The sequence below is a fragment of the Geotrypetes seraphini genome, chromosome 13 (assembly GCF_902459505.1).
Source record: "Geotrypetes seraphini chromosome 13, aGeoSer1.1, whole genome shotgun sequence".
Classification (NCBI taxonomy): Eukaryota; Metazoa; Chordata; class Amphibia; order Gymnophiona; family Dermophiidae; genus Geotrypetes; species Geotrypetes seraphini.
The window spans coordinates 35130785-35152663 of record NC_047096.1 but is presented as its reverse complement, the minus strand read 5'-3'; the positions used below and the strand labels follow the sequence as shown (position 1 = coordinate 35152663).

Genomic DNA, 21879 nt, shown 5'->3' with positions numbered 1-21879 from the left:
ACTCTTAAATGAGTAATTTAATTTTTTTGATTGACTGAAAACTGGCGCAGTCAATTACCATGCCAATTAAGAAGAAAGTTGTGTACAGATTTCAAAGTTAAGTGTTGCTGGGCAGCCTTGATTCAGGTCGACATTATCCACTGAATGTTAGAGTGTGAGCGACCATAAATGTTATTCTTAGGTGATGTTCTACGTGCATTCTGGAGATTCCACTGGCTGCTTTTGCAACATGTTTTCTGCCAGCGCTTTAGCTCCAATGTGTTTGAAACTGCAGTAGAAAGCACTGCCAACTCTTGTGGGAAAGCTAAACAGGAACTACAGTTTATCTGCTAATGTGAGATTTACCCGATCTCCCGTCTCCCCTGCCTGCACCAGATGGATGGCTTGGTCATTTTCCAGATTCCTGGCACTCGGATCGGCTCCGTGCTTTAAAAGAAGTCTGATGATTTCTTCTTGCTGTGGTTCATGGTACAGAGCAGCGGCCATGTGCAGAGCTGTGTTGCCGTGAGCCTAGAATTGGGGGGAGGTAGAGAGAGAGAAAAAAATTAAGACTAGGTACACTGAGTAAAATGCAGAATCTGACAGATTGATAGGGATATGCTTATAATAATCAAAATGATATTTCTCAGATCCTTTGTACCATTTTGCTCCCGTAAAGATTTGCACCAGTTAAAAATGACTGGTGCAACTTTCATAATATTAGGCAGGCAGCAATCTAATCTGCAATAAGAATTAACGTACTTGATGTATTATTTACAAAATTGTTGCCAATTAGGAATAGAAAAATTATACCAGTGCATATCCACCCTAGGTTCCTCTTTATATTGAGCAACGGGGAAATTCAAATGATTATTTGTGGAGGCCGATAATTTGGATCTTAAATTATTAATTTTGTTGCTGAAAAACTCAGTCAAGGCATCTGCAGATGGGGAAGAGTCTAATGTTAGGTAAGAACAGGCTTGTATATCATAAAGATTTTTAACTAGTTCAAAAAGATTTGTACTATTAATGTTTGGTGTGCCAATTTTTTGGGCATAATAATTAGTACATTTCTCTATAATCAATTTTTTATAATCTCTTAATTTACGTCTCCAATTCAATCTACTTTCACTATCTCCTGATTTCAACTATAGTCTTTCCAATTTCCGTAGTTCCGGTTTCACTATTCCCAATTCTGCATCAAACCAATCATCCATATATCTAACAAAAGCTGCTGCTATGCATAGTGCCGATCATATTCATATTATTCGCATAAATGCATAATCAACTAACTATACACAAATTTTGTCTGATGATTGTAAATTGGTGCCCCACCAAAGCTCCTTCCAAATGTCCGTCCCCTTGCAAATATGTGCTATCCACGTGTGTATGTACAGAATAGTGTTTAGGAGGAATTTTGGCATTTACATGCACACAAGTATTTCTTTTATCTTTCCTTTGATTGCTTTCTACCTTCACCTTTACACCTGTTTTGTTCAGTAATATGAGGGTGATCTAGTGTATCACATGACCAGACATTAGCACTGCACCTGTCTTCAAGATAGTGTGACCACCAGCCAAAGGCTGCAGGATATTAAATGCCGGCACAGCTCACATTCCAAGATCAGGACAACAGAGAGACATTTTCAACACCCACCCTGAGGTCATGATCTCTAAATCTACCCCGCCCAGTATTTATCATAAGTCTTAGTGAGCAGGGGTGTACATCTTCTGCACTCCGAAGTTCTGAGGCTAGATGGAGGATTAAACAGGGTTATTTGACCCATATTCTCCAAAATAATCTTCTTAAAAAAAAGCTCCAGAAACAAAAGCAAGTGCATAGTCTGGAAATCTACTTTATACCTTTTGGTTTATGTGTCGGTGTACACAGTGCATTTGATCTAATAGAGCTGTGATGGGACCAGATGAGGTCAAAGGAGCTGAGCAACATGATCCAAAAGACAAAAGCTCTGAACAGCTCATTTTCCTTCTCTAGGCAGAATATTCAGAATTTGCAACCTACAGTGGATGTTACACAACTTTCTTTAGAGTTTTATGGCTTCATTACCGTGGTTGAAGACAATAACAGGCTTTCTGTGTGCTTTTGGGGAGTAACGTTCAATAGTTCATGTTGGGGATAATTTAATAAAGATTTTTTTGTCATGAAAAGCATGTTCTACAATTGGAAAATGGTTCAGATCTTGAAGATCTTGAAGAGTATAAGCAATGGCTTAGCAAGGGTCGAAAGTGCCTGGGGCACTACGCACTCCTCTCTGCCCCCTGTTTCTTCTGTGCCACTCCCGCTCCTTCAGCACCCCTACGTCACACACATGCCCTCCCTTCCCACCCCCTACTTCTTTAAATCTTTGCCAGTGCAAACAACTATTCTGGCCTGCTACTCACACCGGCGTTGGCATTTCCTTTGACGTCACTTCCTGGTCCTGTGACCTGAAAGTGATTTCAGAGGGAGTCAGGCCGGCGCGAGCAGCAGAATAGTTGCTCACGCTGGTGAAGATTTAAAGAGGTATGGGGGGAGGGAGGGAGCAAGCATTGCATTGGGGCAGAGAGGTGCCAGCGCCCTTACCAAAAAGGCACCTGGGACAGTCCGCCCCCGTTCCCCTCTCTTACTACACCACTGAGTATAAGAGTAGTCAGGAAGCCAGGGTTCAAATGCCAGTGATGCTCCTTGTGATCTTGAGAAACTCATTTAACCCTCTGTTGCCTTAGGTACAAATTTTCTCCCTCATTCTATAACTTGGTACCTAGTGTTAGGCATCAAATATGTGCTTACATATAGAATAATTGCATTTATGTACATCAGAAGAGTCAATAATTAGCAGCTACATGCACACTAGGTACTATTCTGTAACATACACACCAAAGTCAGTTATCATGTAAATGCGTGGGGGCATATGGGTGGAGCATCTGTGGGCTCTGGGTATGTCGCCAAGTGATACACACAACTCATAGATTACTATCATTTGGCCAAGTTACATTGTGCACTTAGGTCCTGATTCTATAAATGGCAGCTAAAACATAGGCGCCGAGGAATGTAACGCAGAGCGCATGCCAATCTTAAGTTAAGCACTAGCTTATAGAATTGCACCTAATGGCACACAAAGTGGACTTAGGTGCCGATAGGCATCCTAATCTTAGGTGCACCCTATTTATGCCAAGGTTTTCTTGGCCTAAATGCCAAAGTTAGGCACTGTCTAAGTCAAAAGCAGGTGCCTATATGCAAAACACACCCCGATCTGCCCCTAACCATGCTACTTTCTGGTAGGTGCCTTGGACTAGATGTCTACCTGAAAGCGGCAGGCGCCTACTGAATTGGGCACTTACCATCCAATTAGGTACTAATTGCTTGTTATCTGCGATGATTAAGTTTTTTAAATAATTAATTAGGCACCTAGATTGGCCAGGTCAGAGGTAGGCAATTCCGGTCCTCGAGAGCCAGAAGCCAGGTCAGGTTTTCAGGATTTCCACAATAAATATGCATGAGATAGATTTGCATCTCAAGGAGGCAGTGCATGCAAATCCATCTCATACATATTCATTGTGGATATTTTGAAAACCTGACCTGGCTCCGGCTGTCGAGGACCGGAATTGCCTACCCCTGGGCTAGGTGGTAAAAACGCTATCGCGGCTTTGTAAAGGATGGGGATAATTAGGTAACTAGTAATTGCAGGGATTAAGTGATAGAAGGGGATTGTTCCTTCGTTCTTTTTCCTTTTTCTTTCTAAGTACTCCTCCCAAATTGCTTATTAGTGAGTTTTTTTAATTGAAATTCTATTTTACAAATATTTTTATTTTTTACTGTATTATTGTATTTCGCTGATTGTTCAGCTCTTTTTAGTGTAAACTGCCTAGAACTTTTGATTATGGCGGTATAAAAGAATAAAGTTATTATTATTATTTTTTTTGCAATGATATGGATTGCTTGAAAATTTAAGGTGCTGAGTTTCAGTGATTTTTATTTCCTTTTATATTTGAATCTATTTCAGTGGAATGATTGCTATATTTTTCTTAAAATGTATTTTGAAAAGTCTCAAAAGAAATATATATGTGATGTCTGTTTGTGTATACAATACAAGAGAATCCTAGCAATTTTTTTTGTAGTTGTTTAATCATCTCCTTCGGGCAGTGCAATTAATTTTTGGTCATTGTCACCACTGTTAGCATGTAAGTTTCATCCACAAACTTTGCTGTCAGTCAAATATGATTACATCTATAGCATTAAACTTAATTTGAAAGGAGACTTCTAGGGGCATCGGAACACCTTTTTGTTTGGGGGTGCCTAAGCCCTGCCCCAGACCCCACTCCCATAATAATACTACTAATTGTAATGCCATTTCTTCCGTTCATTCTTCATATACATGCAATATAATCTTATTAACAATATATAATAATAATAATAATAACTTCATTTTTATATACCGCAATACCACAAACAGTTCAGAGCGGTTTACAGAGGAAGTGCTTAAACCTTCCTGCTGAGGAAGTGACATCACCAACAAAGATGGAAGCCAACAAAGATGGAGGCTCCGTCTTCAGCCGCTACAAAACATCAAATTCCTACATGCTGGCAGCAGCGCGGAGGTTTCTCCATTGGTGATAGAAAGGGCAGCACCCCCAGGCACCATGGCAACCCAACAGAAGCGCGAACGGGCTATATATGGACCGCATCTGAGCGACGAGTCCTTGGCCTGGTGTATACAGAGAGCGACATTACAAAAAACTTTCAAAATTGCATTAGCATGGTAAGATTAATCAGATTTTTCTTGTAAGTGTTTGGTAACCATAAAATTAAACTACAGAAAGCACACTGTATAAAGAGAAAATTTTAATTAACTATCATTTATAGTCTGCTTTTTCAGCTGCTGGATGTATAGCGCAGCTTAGAAGGAACATAGCTTCCCCTGTATAAGCACCACTCTTTAAAAAAAGGGGGAGGAACACAAAAAGGGAGGATTCCTTCATTGTCAACCAGCTACCTCCCTCCGTTACTGATGGGATTATGCACACTGTAATACACTTCAGGGAATTATGTACCAAAAAAATCAAAACAATGCAACATATTAAAACAGAAAAATATTTGCAATATTCTAGAAATATATGCTGGTACTTTAACACTTTAACAGTCAGCCTTAGCTTCCCAGTCCAGCATCTTCCTGTGACCATGTAAACAGTGATGTTCAGCAGCACTGCAACAGATATCTTGAGGTTTTGGTCAACCATAAAATAATTTACCTATCCATGTTTTTGGTAGGTTGCCAAATAGCCATCAGGCTCCAGCTCAACTAGACTTTAGTAAGCAGTTGAATTACCAAAGATTGGGTAATATAGATAATATGTTATCTGTATTAGTGGTACCTAAAAGAGCTGCAGGCTGAGAGCCAGGGAAGCCACTGCTGCTCCCTGGAACCTACTCATGCTACTATTTATTCACTTATGTAGCGCTGAAAGGCGTATGCAGTGCTGTATATTTTGACATTTAACGGAAGAGCTAACTTGTACAGACAGACATGACATATAGGGTTGGGGATGCAGAACCCAAGGTGAGCTGCAGAGCTCGTGGGGGAGGAGCATAGGGGGATATATGTGAAGAGAGATAATTAGGAGCAGCTGAGTGAGTGCCTTTGTAGGTCAGTAAGAGGAGTTTGAATTGTATTCAGAAACGGATGGGAAGCCAATGAAGTGACTTTAGGAGAGAGGTAACATGAGTCTAGTAGCTCTCCCGGAACATGAGTTATGTAGCTGAATTCTGGACGAATTGGAGGGGACCGAGATGGCTAAGTGGAAGGCCTGAGAGTAGCGAATTGCAGTAGTCTAAGTGCAATGTAATGACAGCGTGGATGAGGGTTTTGGTAGTGTGCTCAGAGAGGAAGTGTCGGATTTTGGTAATATTATAGAGGAACAAGTCACTTAACTCTCCTTTAAATCAGGAAGAAAACTCTCCATTGAATCAACTACCTCTCCCCCCCCCTTTTTTTTTTTTAATCAAGCCACGCTGCTGAGCAGCACAGGCTAAATGCTGGTACACTCACTGGAATAGAATGGGTGGTTTCACATTTAGCTTGCGCTGCTCAGCAGCACGGCTTGGAAAAGGGTGGTTAAATTGTAAGCTCTACAGGGACAGGGAAATAGCTACACTACCTGAATGTAACTTGTCTTAAGCTATTAATGAGAAAAGTGAGATCTAAATCTAAAATCTAGTACCAGACATACTGTGAAAGTTATGTAAAACATTATAAATGACAATCAGGGCTTATAGAGCAGTTCTACCATAGCAGTAATGTCCACAAGTCACATTACAAACACCTACTTAGAAAAACACAGCACCACAAACACTGCAGTAGGTATTAGATCAGTGGTTCCGAACCCTGTCCTGGAGGACCATCAGGTCAATCGGGTTTTCAGGCTAGCCCTAATGAATATGCATGAGAGAGATTTGCATATAATGGAAGTGAGAGGCATGCAAATCTGCTCCCTGCATATTCATTAGGGCTAGCCTGAAAACCTGATTTGCCTGGTGGTCCTCCAGGCAGGGCCGGATTTAGATGAAAAGAGGCCCTAAGCTATTCCACTTATGAGGCCCTTTCACCTCCCATTTTTAAGTTTGTTAATTACATGAGAGATAATAAAATACATTATTACTGTGATATATCAATATGTTAAATGAAACATGTTGTTATTGGTACTAACCTTTATAAAAAATGTGACACGGATCTTGAGGCCCTAGGCTGAAGCCTAGTTAGCCTAGTTAGCCTATAGGAAAATCCGGCCCTGCCTCCAGGACAGGGTTGGGAACCACTGTATTAGATCATCAATAAACCTATCAGAAAACTAAGGAAGCCAGATTAATACAGGTCCATCCTGCGCAGTTAATGATAACAGAAAACCACGTCTCTTTCACATACACAGAACACAAACAGACCCTCACACAATTAAAAATAACTAACCATAAATTAGAATAGAAATATGTAGATCAATTCTAAACTGAGCACAATGTGACATTGGAGAAAGATAAAATGATGTATGTTGCAAAATGTAAAGACAGCAGAAGGAAATTTCAAAAACTGATATTTCAACCATTACACTATAAGTTAAAACATACAAATAAAACATAATTTGGACTAAATATTTTATTGGACTAAATATTTGTTTTTATTGGACTAAATATATGTTTCAATTTGGTTCCAAAGGCCACAACCTCTTTCCTTAGTCAGGGCAGTATACAGCTGTTATGGTATCCTGTTCTGATATGAAAAAGGAGGGCTTGGTCTCCAAACATTGGTCACAAATGTATCAAAATTAGTCCAATAAAGAGATATCATCTCCCCCACCCCCCTTTTTACTAAGGCGTAGTAGCAGCTGCTATGCAGCAAATGCTCTGATGCCCATTAAATTCCTACGGGCGTCGGTATGATTACCACAGAAGCAGCTGCTGCCACAGCTTTGTAAAAGGAGCCCTTTATTTCCATTTTAATGATTTATTAACATAGATGCCACCCTATTTTATTCTAAACTATAAATAAAATTATTTTTTCTACCTTTGTTGTTTGCTCATTTACCTTTTTAATCATGTTGATCCCTTGTCTTCCTCTTAACTATCTTATCAAGATTTAATGTCAATCTGTCATTTTTCACTCAGCTTTCTTCAATTTATTTTTCTGCCTCTGTCCAGATTTAACTCTTTCCTATTTTACAGTCTACAATTTCCCTTTTTTACAGTGTCTATCTACAGCTTGCCATCTTTTTTTCTCACTCTGTCTCCTATTTCGCTTCCTTTTATTTACCAGACTCTCACTATCTCAATTCTTTTCTTCCCCATTCAGAATTTGATTCTCTCTCTCCTACTTCCATCCAGCATCTCCTCCTCTTCCATTCAGTGTCTTATCCCGCTCCTCTTTTTTCCCCTTTAACCCCAGCATCTGCACCCTCTCTCTTTCTCTCACTTCTTCTCAGCATCTGCCTCCTTCCATCCAGTGTTTGCCTCCTCTATCCTCCCCTCCACATCCAGTGTCTGCCCTCTTCCATCCAATGTTTGTTTCCTTCCTTCAGTCCCCCACATCCAGCATCTGCCTCCTCCCTTCCCCTTTCCACTCAGCATCTGCCCTTCTCTTCCTCTCATCCAGCATCTGTCCCCTTTCTTTTCATTATCTACCCCCTCTCTCTCTCCCATTCAGCATGTCCTTCTTTCTGTCCCTCCCCTTTCCATCTAGCATCTGCCCATTTCTCTCCCCCCTTTTGTCCCATCTCTCTCTTTCCCCCCATCCAGGATATGCCCTTCTCTCTCTTTCCTCCCCTTCCATCCAGCATCTTCCCATTTCTCTCTCCCCTCCACTCTCTATTTCCTCCCTTCCATCTAGTATTTACCCTCCCTCTCTCCATCTTCTGTCTAGCATCTGTATTCTCTCTCTCCCCAGGCCATTAAACTTGTCTGTCTTTCTTCATCTTCCCCTTCCATCTTGAGTCTACCCCCTCTCACCTGACACCCCAGTCACTGCTGCTGCTGCTGTTAATCTGGAGAAACAGCAGCAGCAACAGTGGAAATACAAAGACAAAGCCTTCACGGGGCCGCTTTCTTCATCCTCACGGCTGCTGGCCCTGCCCCCCTCTGATTTCACTTCCACATCCGGGGCAGAGCCAACAGCCGTGAAGATGAAGAAAGTGGCCCCGTGAAGGCTTTGTATTTGTTTTGCTGCTGCTGCTGAAAAACAGCAGCAGCAGGATATGGTGAGGATTTTGGAGGGTGCCTTGGCATATCTATTTATTTATTTAGATTTTTATCCCATTCTCCCAGTAGCTCAGAACGGCCTACAAGCAAACATTCACAGTGGAGTATATTTGGACAGTACAGCGATTATACAGTAGTTCAAGTACGAGGATTAAACAGCAATTTAATTACAGGTTAAGAATGGACTACACAGTAATTTAAGTAGAGGTTTAGGAAGGAGGGGGAGGGGGGGAAGGAAGGGGGAGTTTAAGAGGTAGATCGCAGTTGTAATTTTAGTTGAAGAGAAGGGTCTTTACCGCTTTCTGGAAGGTCATCAATGAGTTCTGTAATCTTATTTGTGGGGGGAGTTGGTTCCAGAGTTGGGGGATGAAGTGGCTGTAGGAGCATTTGCGGGCAATTTCTGACATGAGAGACCTTTCTGGGGGGATGCATAGGCATTTCTCCATTTCCGAGGGGGCAGGTGGGGGTGTACAGGGTTAGCTTGGATTCTATGTAGGTTGGAGTGGTGGCGTAAATTCTTTTATGTGCTATTACCAGGGCCTTGAATGCGCAACGTTGGCTAATCGGGAGCCAGTGCTCTTTGTGGAGGGCTGGGGAGGTGGGGTCGTGGTAGCTGAGGCTGTGCAGGAGGCGGATTGCTGCGTTTTGTACCCACTGAGCATGGAAAGGGGGATTTGTGCCATGCCGGTACCTTCTCCTTTCTACATCATGTAGGTGAGGGGAAAGAGGAAGGGTTCAGATGGTTAAAGATGTTGGGTAGAGGTGAGGAGAAATAGAAAAGTAGTGAATACTAGGTGGTGGAGAAAGAAAGGGGGATTTTGTGCTGGAAATGCTGCCTATATCAAAGACAGGAACCCTGCATCAGAGTAGCTACCGTTGAACAAGAATGGGGTCATTGATGTCAGATTTGCATGGGGCACCGTTAGAGCCTATGGGGGTTATAATCGAAAGAGAAAAACATCCAAAAACTGGCCTAAGTCGGCACTTGGATGAACATTGTCCAAATATGTCCAAGTGCCGATAATAAAAATGGGTTTAGGACGTATTTCTAAATGACCTAGGCCTTCATAGTGCCGCTGAACGACCAAAGCTAAACAGGGCGTTCCAGGAGGAGTGTTGAGGGCGGGAGTTGGGCGGGATGTGGGCCGGCTTAGACTTAGTCTTACAGCATGTATAAATGAAAGTTATACAGCCCAGGATCAACGGAACTTGGACGTTGTGACTTAGACCATGTAAAACATGGTCTAAGTCACAAAAACCCACCTAAAGTCACCAGATAGGCACTGCAGACACATAATATAGACCCCTACACACTACTCCAGTGATCACCGACCCCCAACCCCATAAAAATCGTAATCACACCTTTAAAATTCAGCCTCCAGACCATCATCACCTGGCAGCCTGGCATAGGAAAGCCTAGTCGTCCTGCACAGAGGCGTCTTAAGCCGTCTTGGGGATGGGTTAGGGACCCATGAAGAGGAGGCCCCATGCCCATAAGCCCCTGTAATCACTGCATTGATACTGAAACATGTGCACTCCCTATACACCCCAAAACCCTTTTATACTGGCATATAAGTGCTCCTGCAGCCATAAGGGCTATTGGAGTGGTAGATAAGTGGGTCTAGGGGATTCTGGAGGTGGTTTGGGGGGCTCACCGTCACCTATAAGGAAGCTGTAGTGAGGAGAAGACATGGCACCCTTTTTGTGAAGTTCACAGCAGTGCCCTGTAAGGTGCCACACTATTTAGGTGCCATGTCTGGGTGTTCAGTCCATCACTTTGCAGACCCCTCCCACATCCAACAGGGATAGTTCTAGGCATTTTTGACTTGGACGAAAAGTTGGATGGAAATGTGGTATAAAGATGGACGATTTAGTGGCTTGGACGATCAGATCGGCAGGACGTATTCTTAGACGATTTTCAAAACAAAAAAAAATTTGGACATATTTTTCGAAAATGTGTCCTAGACTGTTTTTTACTATGGACGACTTGCGACTTGGACGAAAACGCACTTAGACATCCCTTTCTGTCTTTTTTTTTTAAAAAATTTTGCTGAGCCAAATGCCACCAGCTATTCACTAGTCTTTGGAAATACATGGCCTATATAGAATGACAGTGAGCCAGCAAAGATTGCAATTCCAAAAGCAGAGGACTGAAGAAAAGACTGATGGTCATTTTGCTCTAATGTGATGCACAGGGGCACTGTAATATTTTTTCTGCAATTAAGTGACCATGTCAATCTATTCTAATATGAAATATTTTAGAAAACTTCACTAACAACAGTGAGATGAAATCATGGTCGAAAAGCGTGCCCTGTTCCCATCATAAAGAGCAATAATCTTCTCTAAACCAATCAAAAGAGTTGCTACATATGTAAGCTTGCTACTCAGCTAACTCACAGATCCATCAGAGATATTTGCTGATTCCTGTTCTATTCAGCTTTTGATACTAATCATTCTGACAACTGAGGTTTTCCATTCTGTCCTGACAAAGGAGAAGGACAAACCAGGACAGATTAAGTGAACCATGATGGATCAAAATTAATCAAGAGATATGAATAAAACATTTAAAAATATGCAGTGTACTAGACCAGGGGTAAGCAATTCCGGTCCTCGAGAGCCGGAGCCAGGTCAGGTTTTCAGGATATTCACAATAAATATGCATGAGAGATTTGCATCTCAAGGAGGCAGTGCATGCAAATCCATCTCATACATATTCATGGTGGAGATCCTGAAAACCTGACCTGGCTCCGGCTCTCGATGACCGGAATTGCCTACCCCTGTACTAGACCAAATGTACTTGGGTAAAAATAAAAGTAAATGCATATTTTAATTAGGAATGGGCAACCCAAAAACTTTCATTTTATTTCCTGTGTTGTTTTCATTTTCATTTCAGGGGCAATGTCATCAAGAGTGCCTGCTCCTTTGAAATAGTGTGACCTTTTTGCAGAGAGTAGTAGAGTGTGAGGGTTCTCTTTCCACTGCATCTCCTTGTGACGTTGGGCAAGTTACTTAACCCTCCATTGCCCAGGTACAAGGAAAAAAACCCCTTAGATTCTGAGCCGAGAGGGAGAATTAGAAGTCATTGAGCATGCAGATGCATGCTCAAGGCAGGCAGGCAGAAGCCGGAAGCTGGAAGATCTTCTAGGCACACGATCTGTGCCTACGCTAGACGGGGGAGGGGGGGGGTAAGTTTAAGTTGTTCGGGCGGGGGGGCGGTTCACGCGGGGAGGGGGGGTGCCGGTTGGAGCGGGGGGGGGGGAGCGATGCCGGTTATCGGGGGGGGGGGGAGGAACGTATCAAAGTGAGTTTCCATTATTTTCTATGGGGAAACTCGCTTTGATAAACGAGCATTTTGGATTACGAGCATGCTCCTGGAACGGATTATGCTCGTAATCCAAGGTACCACTGTATTTGGAACACATTTCCCCTCTTTTACTAAAGTGCGCTAACCAATTAGCCCGCGCTAATCGAATTAGCGCATGCTAATCACTAACGCATCCATAGACTAACATGCACACGTTAGCATCTAGCGCACCTCAGTCAAAGAGAGCCCTTGTGTACTTGTTTATGTTTCAAGAATGTTACTGGACCCCTGATGCAGGCGCTGGGTGCCGAATCACAGCCTGTGTTGGGCCAATAAAAGATTTGTCCTGGTTCAGTGAGACCTGTTGTGCTTTTCCACTTTCTGCACTGCTGAACATTTTTATATCGACAATTTTATTGTTGCAAAATTTGATCCACTTATTCACTTTTAGTGAAACTAAATTCTGAAAATAACTGTCACTTGTAGGTGTAATTATGAGTCATTATTAAACCAGCACAGCGAAAGATGTTCAGCAGCCTCATTGACAGGAAGTGGAGTATTAAGTCTGATAAAAAGTCCTTCAAATTAGGCCAGGCTGAAAAACTACTGATGTCTTCTGACTGGGTTTTGGAGGTATTGATCAAGGGAACCTGTGCCTGAAACATTTGTCTTCTTTATAGTGTGATGCGGCCTCGCCCCTGAGAAAAATCACCCGCTGCCTCTCTGTAGTTGTTTAGCCGAGGGCTTGTCTACAGGAAACTCTTCCAAAAAGTGGTAACCTGGTCAACAAAATAAGGCTTCACCCAAATAATTACCAAAATGGGTGAAACAGAGCTTTTGTTAAAGCTTGAGAAAAGAATAAGATCAGGCTGGGGCTCTTTACCCTGGAAAAGCGGAGACTGAGAGGGGACATGATACAGACTTATAAAATCATGAAGGGCATAGAGAAGGCGGAGAGGGGCAGATTCTTTAGACTAGCAGGGACAACTAAAACAAGAGGTCATTCAGAAAAACTGAGAGGAGACAGATTCATAACGAATGCAAGTTTTTTTTATTTTTTTTTTTTTAAGTTTTATTAGGATTTTATATACCGCCTATCAAGGTTATCTAAGCGGTTCTACAATCAGGTACTCAAGTATTTTCCCTATCTGTCCCGGTGGGCTCACAATCGATCTAACGTACCTATGGAGGATTAAGTGACTTGCCCAGGGTCACAAGGAGCAGCGCGGGGTTTGAACCCACAACCCCAGGGTGCTGAGGCTGTAGCTTCAACCACTGCGCCACACACTCCACAAGGAAGTTCTTCTTCACTCAGCGGGTGGTAGACACCTGGAACGCCCTTCCCGGAGAGGTGATAAGACAGAGTACAATTCTGGGGTTCAAAAAGAGACTGGATGACTTCCTGGAAGCGAAGGGGATAACAGGGTACAGATAGAGGTTTACCTTACAGGACATTGAGCGAATAGGGTATGGACATTTTAGGTTAGGTAGGGAACACTTTCAGGTCATGGACCTGGAGGACCGCCGCGGGAGTGGACTGCCGGGCGCGATGGACCTCTGGTCTGACACGGCAGAGGCCATGCTTATGTTCTTATGATTGCCACAAATCCAAACAGCTAGATTCAAGTTAAGTGCAAATGAAGTTTATTGCACTCAAGTATTTAAAATAAAATCTTTAAAATATTTTCAATAAATGGTAAAAAAAATATCCAGGACATAATCCTTACTGGCCAGCTTATTACAATCTAAAGTTTGGACAATATTATTTCTACCAACACTTTCAACTACAAGTGTTACAAAATTCTTAAGAGAAAAGCTTATTAAAGCTTGAATTTGTGTTTCCTGAAATGTGTTCATACTGGAATGTCTAGCTCACCAAAGTATTCAGGCTAATCCCAAATTTGTGTGGGGAGTCTTTTTTATTTTTTTTTAGAACCAACAGTTCCCAGAACCTCAGTTCCTGAAGTCTTCCTGATTTCTTGATCTTCGGTTCTCCTCCTTTATTGACTTAGCTTTATCTTTGGTTTTTACCCTAAACTTACCCCCTCTTTTACTAAGGTGTGCTATGTTATCCTATGGACGCGTTAGCGGTTAGTGCATGCGTTGATTTACCGCACGCTAAATCCGCGCTAAAATGCTTAGCGCACCTTTGTTAAATAAAATAAAAGGAGAGAAGACTTCCTCCCGCAGAGTATGTGCACTAGGCTGGAAGCCAGCCTATCAGGACTCCTGAAATGTGAAATTGTATTTAGGAAAATAAAATTAACTTATTTCCTTCCTGAGTTTGTTTCCTGACTGCACTATGGAACTGGTTCTCGAAAGGAGAGCTTCAAGTTCTGTAGAGTCGTCAGCGGCTGCTGCTCAGAAACCCACACAGCTTCTGTCACACTTTCACACGCTCAAAGTTCAGAGTGGGGGGAAAACCCTTCTTTTCTTAATTTGGGCCCTTTATTACTAACAGAATAAAGATGATGAAGTGAGGTTAAATGGAACCTTCCACAAATATGAATAAACCCACTTCCAAGTGAATTCTCTATAGAAGGGGGCAGCATCTATATATCAGATGCTAGAATTTGAAAGGGTTGATATCTTCATCCTTTTTGGCCACCTCCTCCTTGATGTTATGCAAAAATCTTACTGTTACCAATTTAAATAAACTTCAATAAAAGATTATCACAGTAAGTTTTGTCACTTATCAAGTTTACCAAGTTTATTATATAGTTTGATGAATTGCCTATTCAAAGTTCTAGGCGATGTACAAATTGTTAAAAATATCTAAAATATGGGTAACTTATCTTTATTATGCAGCGTTACTAGCCAGCCTGACGGGACCCGTTTCGCCATCAAATGGCTTTATCAAGGATTCTATAGGAGCTATTTTCCAGCATCCTTTCTTTCTTAAGGGCTAATGGGGGTGGGGGTGTTGGTAAACAAGCAAGATAAAAATACCTTTGAGTTCCTAAAGAACTTTTTCCCTTTTCCTGTAAGTAGGGTTTAAAACCGTTAATAGCCTTTTGGTAGAGTTACCAGACATTCGGGAAAACCCAGACATAGCCTCTTTTTGGAGGACTGTCCGCGTGCCTGGAGGGATTTCCAAATCCTGGCAGTTTGTCCAGGTTTTGGAAGTCCCCGAGCTTGGGGCTGCGTCTGGAGGGCCTCTCTGCCTGTGTGGATGTCGACATGATGATGTCATACGTACATGCACATGGGCGTCATGTCATCATGCCACTGTATGTGCATGTGGCCCTGAGCTCAGGGAGGTTAGTGGTGGGGGCGGGGCTGAGGGTGGAACAGGTATCCTCTTTTTTTTTAAAGAGGAAATCTGGCAACCCTACCTTTACTCAAAATTTCTCCTAAAAAAAGAAAGTTTCAAACTTAAATTGTACAATTGCTCATTCCCTATTTTTAATTCTTCAGGGTTTCCCAGAAGTTAAGATGTCAAAGAATTCAATTTTCTACTCTTGTTCCTAACAGTAGAGATGCTACACCATTCTTAAATTAATTTTCACTTTGACATGTCTGGGTAAATCCAGATGTCTGTTAACCCTAACCCTATACAAGTAGCATGTTAGCAGCAGGAAAAGGTGACTGATGGGTGAAGTTTGGAAGGGGGCAGTGGATATGCTGGCTTTGAACTCTATGCGTTTCTTTATTAGTTTTTTTCTTGAATCGGTTCATAGTCTGTCGTGTGCTGACAATTCGGCGCAAGAAAGAGGTGCACTGTGGAAAAACTTAATTTTAAAGAGCTCCGAAGCGGGGTGTGAGTGGGGAACCCCCCGCACTTTACTGCATCGTGTTCGTGCTGCTGTTGGGGGGGGGGGGTTGGAACCCTGCATTATGCGCAAACACGATGCAGTAAAGTGGGGGGTTCCCCCCCACATTTCCCTTCGGAGCTCTTTAAAATGAAGTTTTCCCGCGGCACGCTTCTTTCCTGTGCTGAATTGTCAGTGTTGGCTTTTCGGCACGCTGATGTCTGGCGCGCAATTATCCCGTCACCCTTGAATCAGTTACTGAACCCTGGCTTCCTGTCTCGTTCCTAGACTGCTCTGCTGATCAACCCCTGACTCTGCTAACTTTGGAGTGTGTGATCTATGTGGCCTTGCGGGGCACCATGAAGGAGTGCCCTGTATCCTTCAAAGTCATGAAGGTAATCTTATAACAGGGTGCCTAACATAAGAGGGTAAACAGGTGCCTTTTTCAATAGAGGAAAATTGGCATCTACTTTTCTTTACAAGACAGAAGCACAAGTGGCAGAAAGTATACCTTTATATAAGGTACCATCACATACACCAGTCCCATGGCTACTAGAAATGCTCATATCTAGATGTTAACTAGAACATATGAAAATTATAGAACACGTAAGTATTTTCTTCCATGCTCTGCCCAATCTCCACCAAAGCAAAAGCCTATTGGGAAAGTACAAACCATCAAAACATGGTGCATTCTTTTCTACTGGTTGGTACTCTCTAAGAGGTGATTTATGTGCATTCCTGCCATCTAAATGTAGATGGTTGCTTATAGAATGTGCTGAGTTGAATACCCCCAATCATTTTGAAAAACTGGCTCTTATGAGTCAGTTAGTCAGACTCCAGGTTAGCATGAGCAAATGTTACATAGTCAGAATTAGACACAGCACTGTTCCGTTATAAATAAATGTGTGTGTGTGTGTGGGATGAATGATATTACGGAATTCCTTCTCATTTATAATCCAGAACTAGTTCAGTTTAATGGTGTTCCTTTCTTCTGCTTTTAGATTTGAATATTTATAAACTGCTTTGATGTGTATTGCATGAAATGTGGTATACTAAATCACAATAAGCCATAAACCAGAAATTATGCTATCTGCTGACTGGTTCCTTAACTTAATTTTTTTTTTGGGGGGGAGGGGCTCACCCACCTGGTTGTTGACCAGCTTGGATGGTTTGTGCATCTCTAGTTCCAAGAAGAACTTCAGCAAAGGGAGATTGGCATCCTGAACTGCGTAATGCAATACTGTTTTGCTGCTTTTAAGATCCTGGTCAAATTAGGCAAAACAAAACACATGCACACATATACAAATTAACTTGGAAATACCTCATTCATCACATGCATCACACAAAGTAATATTCCAAGACTGCTAGATGAGTATAAGATTAATTGTAATAATATTCTCTCTCTCTTGATCTCATTTTAGGGTGGTTTCTTGCCTAGTGCTCCTATGCTATCTGGAGTTTTGCTTTTGCAAGACATACCATACTGCAGGGATAGGCAATTCTGGTCCTCGAGAGCCACAGGCAGGTCAGGTTTTCAGGATATCCACAATGAATCTGTATGAAATAGATTTGCATTTCAAGGAGGCAGTGCATGCAAATCCATCTCATGCATATTTGTTGTGGATAGCCTGAAAACCTGACCTGCCTGTGGCTCTCAAGGACCAGAATTGCCTACCCCTGCCATACTGTATATTAAACCGAGGTATCTTTTATCCCTTAAAAAAAAAAAAGGGGGGGAGGTTGACCTAAATATAAACCAAAGTTAGAAATTTGGGTTATCATGGTGAGCCAGTCTATAAAGACTGTTTACCCTCCCTCTCTATCAGCTATCTCTTAAATCACTAAACATAATAAAAACATCTGTGATGCATATGTCCTAAAGCTCAACAGATAACAAATACTTCCTCAGATAGCGTTGTGGTTCACCACACAGAAGTGTATCCGTGCTCAAGCATTTGAGGGATTTTCATCCGAGTAGCATAACTCGTGATGGTAGAGATCCTCATTAGTCCAAGCTTGGCATTTCAAATGTTTTCTTAATTTATATATATATATATATATATATATGTCTTTTTAAATAGATATAATAAAGTTTAATAACTTAACTTATGTACGGTTTATCCCCTTTACCGACGCATTTCACACTACTTCTTCTTCAAGGACAGGGGAAAACTGAAATCATTTTTGCTACTTAATTTGCACTGCCACTGGCAATTGCCTTTTGTTCATGTTTATTCCAGTTTCCAGTTTCTACTTTCTTCTGTCTTTTCTTCATTTACTTGCCAGTTTTCCCCTTCCTGTCTTCTTCACTATACTACATCAGTCTCTGACTTTAACCTTTTCTTTTCAGTTTTCTTCCATTTATGTTTCTGCATGTCCATCTGATTCTACTTACAGCTTTGCATTTCCCTCATCCTATTATTCTCTAGTTTTTGTTTTATTTTGTTTTTTGCTAACTCTCCCCCTGCCAACATCTTCTCTTTCTCTCTCTTCTTTCCCTCTATTTTCCCTCTTCTAACCAGTATCTCTTCTCTTGCTCCTCTATCCAGCATATCCTCTCCCTTCTTTCCTCCAACACCTCAACTCTCTCTCTCTCTCCCTCCACCTCCATCCATGACCTCTACCAGCATTCGGTTTCCATCAGCCCTGCTTTTGGCTCTGGTCCTACTAAACTGGATGGTAAAAATGAAGACAGAAGCTCCGGGGCCTTTCTTCTTGCCTACGTTCTATAGGCTTTGCCGGTCTCGATACCACCTCTCAAAAACAGGAAGTAACTTCAGAGGGGGGGGGGGGGAGGAGCGCGATTGAGACTGGCAGAGCCTATGGCGACGTAGGCAAGAAGGAAAGCCCCGTGGCTTCTGTATTCATCATTGCCAGTAGGTTTCGAGGGACATGGGATCGAGGGCATGATTGAAGGCAATAAGTTGGTACCGCTGATTCCTCACTCCCCCTTCCTCTTGGCAATTGGCAAACAGCATGGATGGCCGGCGGTGGGAGGAATCAGTGCCTGCCTCATATGTCAGACCTAACTCTGACCCATGACTCCAACTGGACCCAAGTTTTATTTAAAATTTGATTAATTGCTTAATCAAACTTCAAAGCGATGTACATTAATAAAAAGCTTTACAACTTTCAGGGGGAACAAATATGCAAACAATACTCAATGTACATACAATAATTAATAGAAAATAAAAAATAAGGGGTTAAACAACAGGAGGGGATAAATAAAAATAACAGAGCATAAAATTCGAACGAGCAGATCAAATCTAAGGGCCCTTTTATTAAGGTGCGCTAGCGTTTTTAGCGCACGCATAAGATTAGCGCATGCTATAGCGTGCGCTAGCTGAAAAATTACCACCTGCTTAAAAGGAGGTGGTAGCGGCTAGCAGACGCGTCATTTTAGCATGTGCTATTCCGCGCGTTAAGGCCCTAACGCACCTTTGTAAAAGGAGCCCTAAGAAACTAGTCAGTCAAAGGCATCTTTAAAAAGAAAGCACTTTAACTTGCTCTTAAATCTGTTTATAAGACGTTCTTCTCTTAGATGAATAGGCAAGGAATTCCACATTTGTGGTGCTATAACGGAAAAAAATATACTGTTGATATGTGCTAATGATTTATTTATTTAATTTTCTATACCATTCTCCCAGGGGAGCTCAGAACAGTTTACATGCATTTATTCAAGTACTCAAGCAGTTTTCCCTGTCTGTCCTGGCGGACTCACAATCTATTTAATGTATCTGGGACAAGGGGTGGGGAATTAAGTGACTTGTCCAGGGTCACAAGGAGCATCGTGGGTTTGAACCCACAACCTCAGGGTGCTGAGGTTGTAGCTTTAACCACTGCACCACACTCTCCCCTCTTAAGAGAAGGAACTGCCAATAAGTGTTGATCATTAGATCTGAGCGTTCTGGCAGAGGCATAGAGAACCAAGAGTCTATCGATAAATGCTGGAGCTTTAAAAAGAAGAAATTTCAAAGTTAACAGACATATTTTATAGGTAATGCGATGAACTACCGAAAGCCAATGTGCTTTTTTAAGAAGAGGCGAAACATGGTCATATTTCTTGGCATTCATGATGAGCTTAATAGAGGCATTTTGGATGTTTGTAAGCGTCTTATTTCTTTTTTGGTAATGCCCTTGAATAGGGCATTACAATAGTTGATTTTTGAAATCACCAAAGAGTGTATCAGAATATTAATTGAATTAGGCTCCAAGGATTTTGAGACGGAACGTATTTGTCGTAATCTGAAGAAAGTGGACTTAACACTACTGATGTGTTCATGGTATGATAACTTCTAAACAAATGTAACCCCTATAATCTTGATGGTATTAACTGCCTGAAGTGTATCCCCCTTGAGGGTAATAGGAGAATAGAATTTAAGACCTTCCTTCCAAGGGAAGAACATTCTCTTTGATTTTATGACATTGAGAGCCATTCTGTTGGTGTCTAGCCATTGGTAGATTTGTTCCAATTTCATATTGATTGTTAAAGCATCCAGAGGGTTCTCAGAATCTATGGAGTGTAAAAGCTGGATGTCGTCAGCATAAGTGAATATATTAAACCCAATGGATTGGCAGAGAGTCAAAAGAGGAGCTAAAAAGATACTGAACAAGAGTGGTGAGAGGGTGGACCCTTGAAGAATGCCATAGTTTATGGTGGAGTTTTCAGAAGAGGAGTTATTGAATGAAACTGATGAGGAACAATTGGTAAAGAAAGATCGAAATCACTGGAGAACTTGATCAGTAATACCTTTTGCTTCCAGTCTTTGTAAGAGGAGAGTATGGTCCATTGTGTCGGAAGCAGACGAAAGGTCAAGAGAAAGTAAGAGGACAGATTTGTGGTGATCAAGATGGTAGAGAATAGAAGTTGTCATACCTATTAGTGAGTGTTCCGTGGAATGGTGTTGCCTGAAACCTGTTTGGTTTGGGTGTAAGATGTTTTTTTTTCAACGAATTCTGAAATTTGCTTGAATACAACCTTCTCTGTTAATTTTGCTAAAAAGGGGATATTGGCAATGGGCCTGTATTAGATTTTTCCTCTAGTTTGATTTTGTGATCTTTGATTATTGGACGAATGGTTGCTTTCTTCCAAGATTCGGGTAGTATGCTATGACACTTGCTCCACTCTCTCTCCTGGCTTCCCCTGGCTTTGGGTGAGTCTAATAATCCCTACATAGTGGATGTTCCATCTTAGGAGACCACTTTACCAGAAAGCAAAACGAAATCTGAATCCATTAACCAAGGCAGGCATTAGAACCCACCTACCCAACAAAGAGGGCTGGTCTAACCATTAGGCAAGACTAGGCAGATGCTTAGGGTGTCAGCTTCTAGGGTGCATCAAAAGTAGATGCAGTCAAAGCAAAGCAATAGTCTTGACAGCCACACACATTTTTACCTGCAATAAAGTTTAATATCTAAAGTATTATATCCGATTAAAATATTTTAATGAATTACTTTAGGATGATCATAACTATAATTTAATTATCACAGTTTTAGAAGGAGAAACCAAGTCTAGGACTCTGAATATGAAGGAGATGGAGGACGGCTCACCTAGGGCACCCAGTACTCTTGTATTGGCCCTACCAACAAGACTAACACCTGGACAACTTTGCAGCGATCCTAAGGTTCAAAAGATGAAGATGGATGATACCTGGCTACTGACTAAGGCTCCCATTTGCACTAGCAGATGAATGCAAGCTTTCAGCTCTCTGCTGCGAGGCTCCAGCTCATCCTGCTGTGTGGGTGTAAGACCTGGACCCTCCCGCTGCTCTCGCAAGACAGAGTTATGGGCTAGGACAGCACAGTGCAGTGGCGTGTGACCTTCCAAAACAAGATAATAGAGTTTATTATGTATAGTCCACCTTTAACAAGGCGGATTATAACCTGACATACATAAAAAAATTTACAAAACTCTATCAAATTCCACTAAACCAAAAAATATCATATATAATCTTCAAAAGATGGTAATACAATATATATATATGGGAGGTTTCTCTCATTGGGCGAGAAATATACTGCGTCACACAAAAAATTAATTTTTAATTAGTGTTGTGAATCCTCAGTGTGAGGTGATAAGCTCTGTCATAATGGAACACCAATAGCCA

At 41.7% G+C, this 21879-nt stretch overlaps 1 protein-coding gene across 1 annotated transcript in view; it reads right to left on the bottom strand.

The window, feature by feature from the left end:
• Positions 1–315: 315 nt before the first annotated feature.
• The window catches only part of LOC117347597 (NF-kappa-B inhibitor delta-like), a 46633-nt gene continuing 25069 nt past the window's right edge, over positions 316–21879 (bottom strand). Inside the window, exons 4-6 of the mRNA XM_033918714.1 lie at positions 21426–21595; positions 16921–17037; positions 316–510 (exon numbers count right to left, since the gene is read on the bottom strand). Of these exons, the coding sequence (XP_033774605.1) occupies positions 316–510; positions 16921–17037; positions 21426–21595 (482 nt within the window). The remainder of the gene's footprint in view (positions 511–16920; positions 17038–21425; positions 21596–21879) is intronic.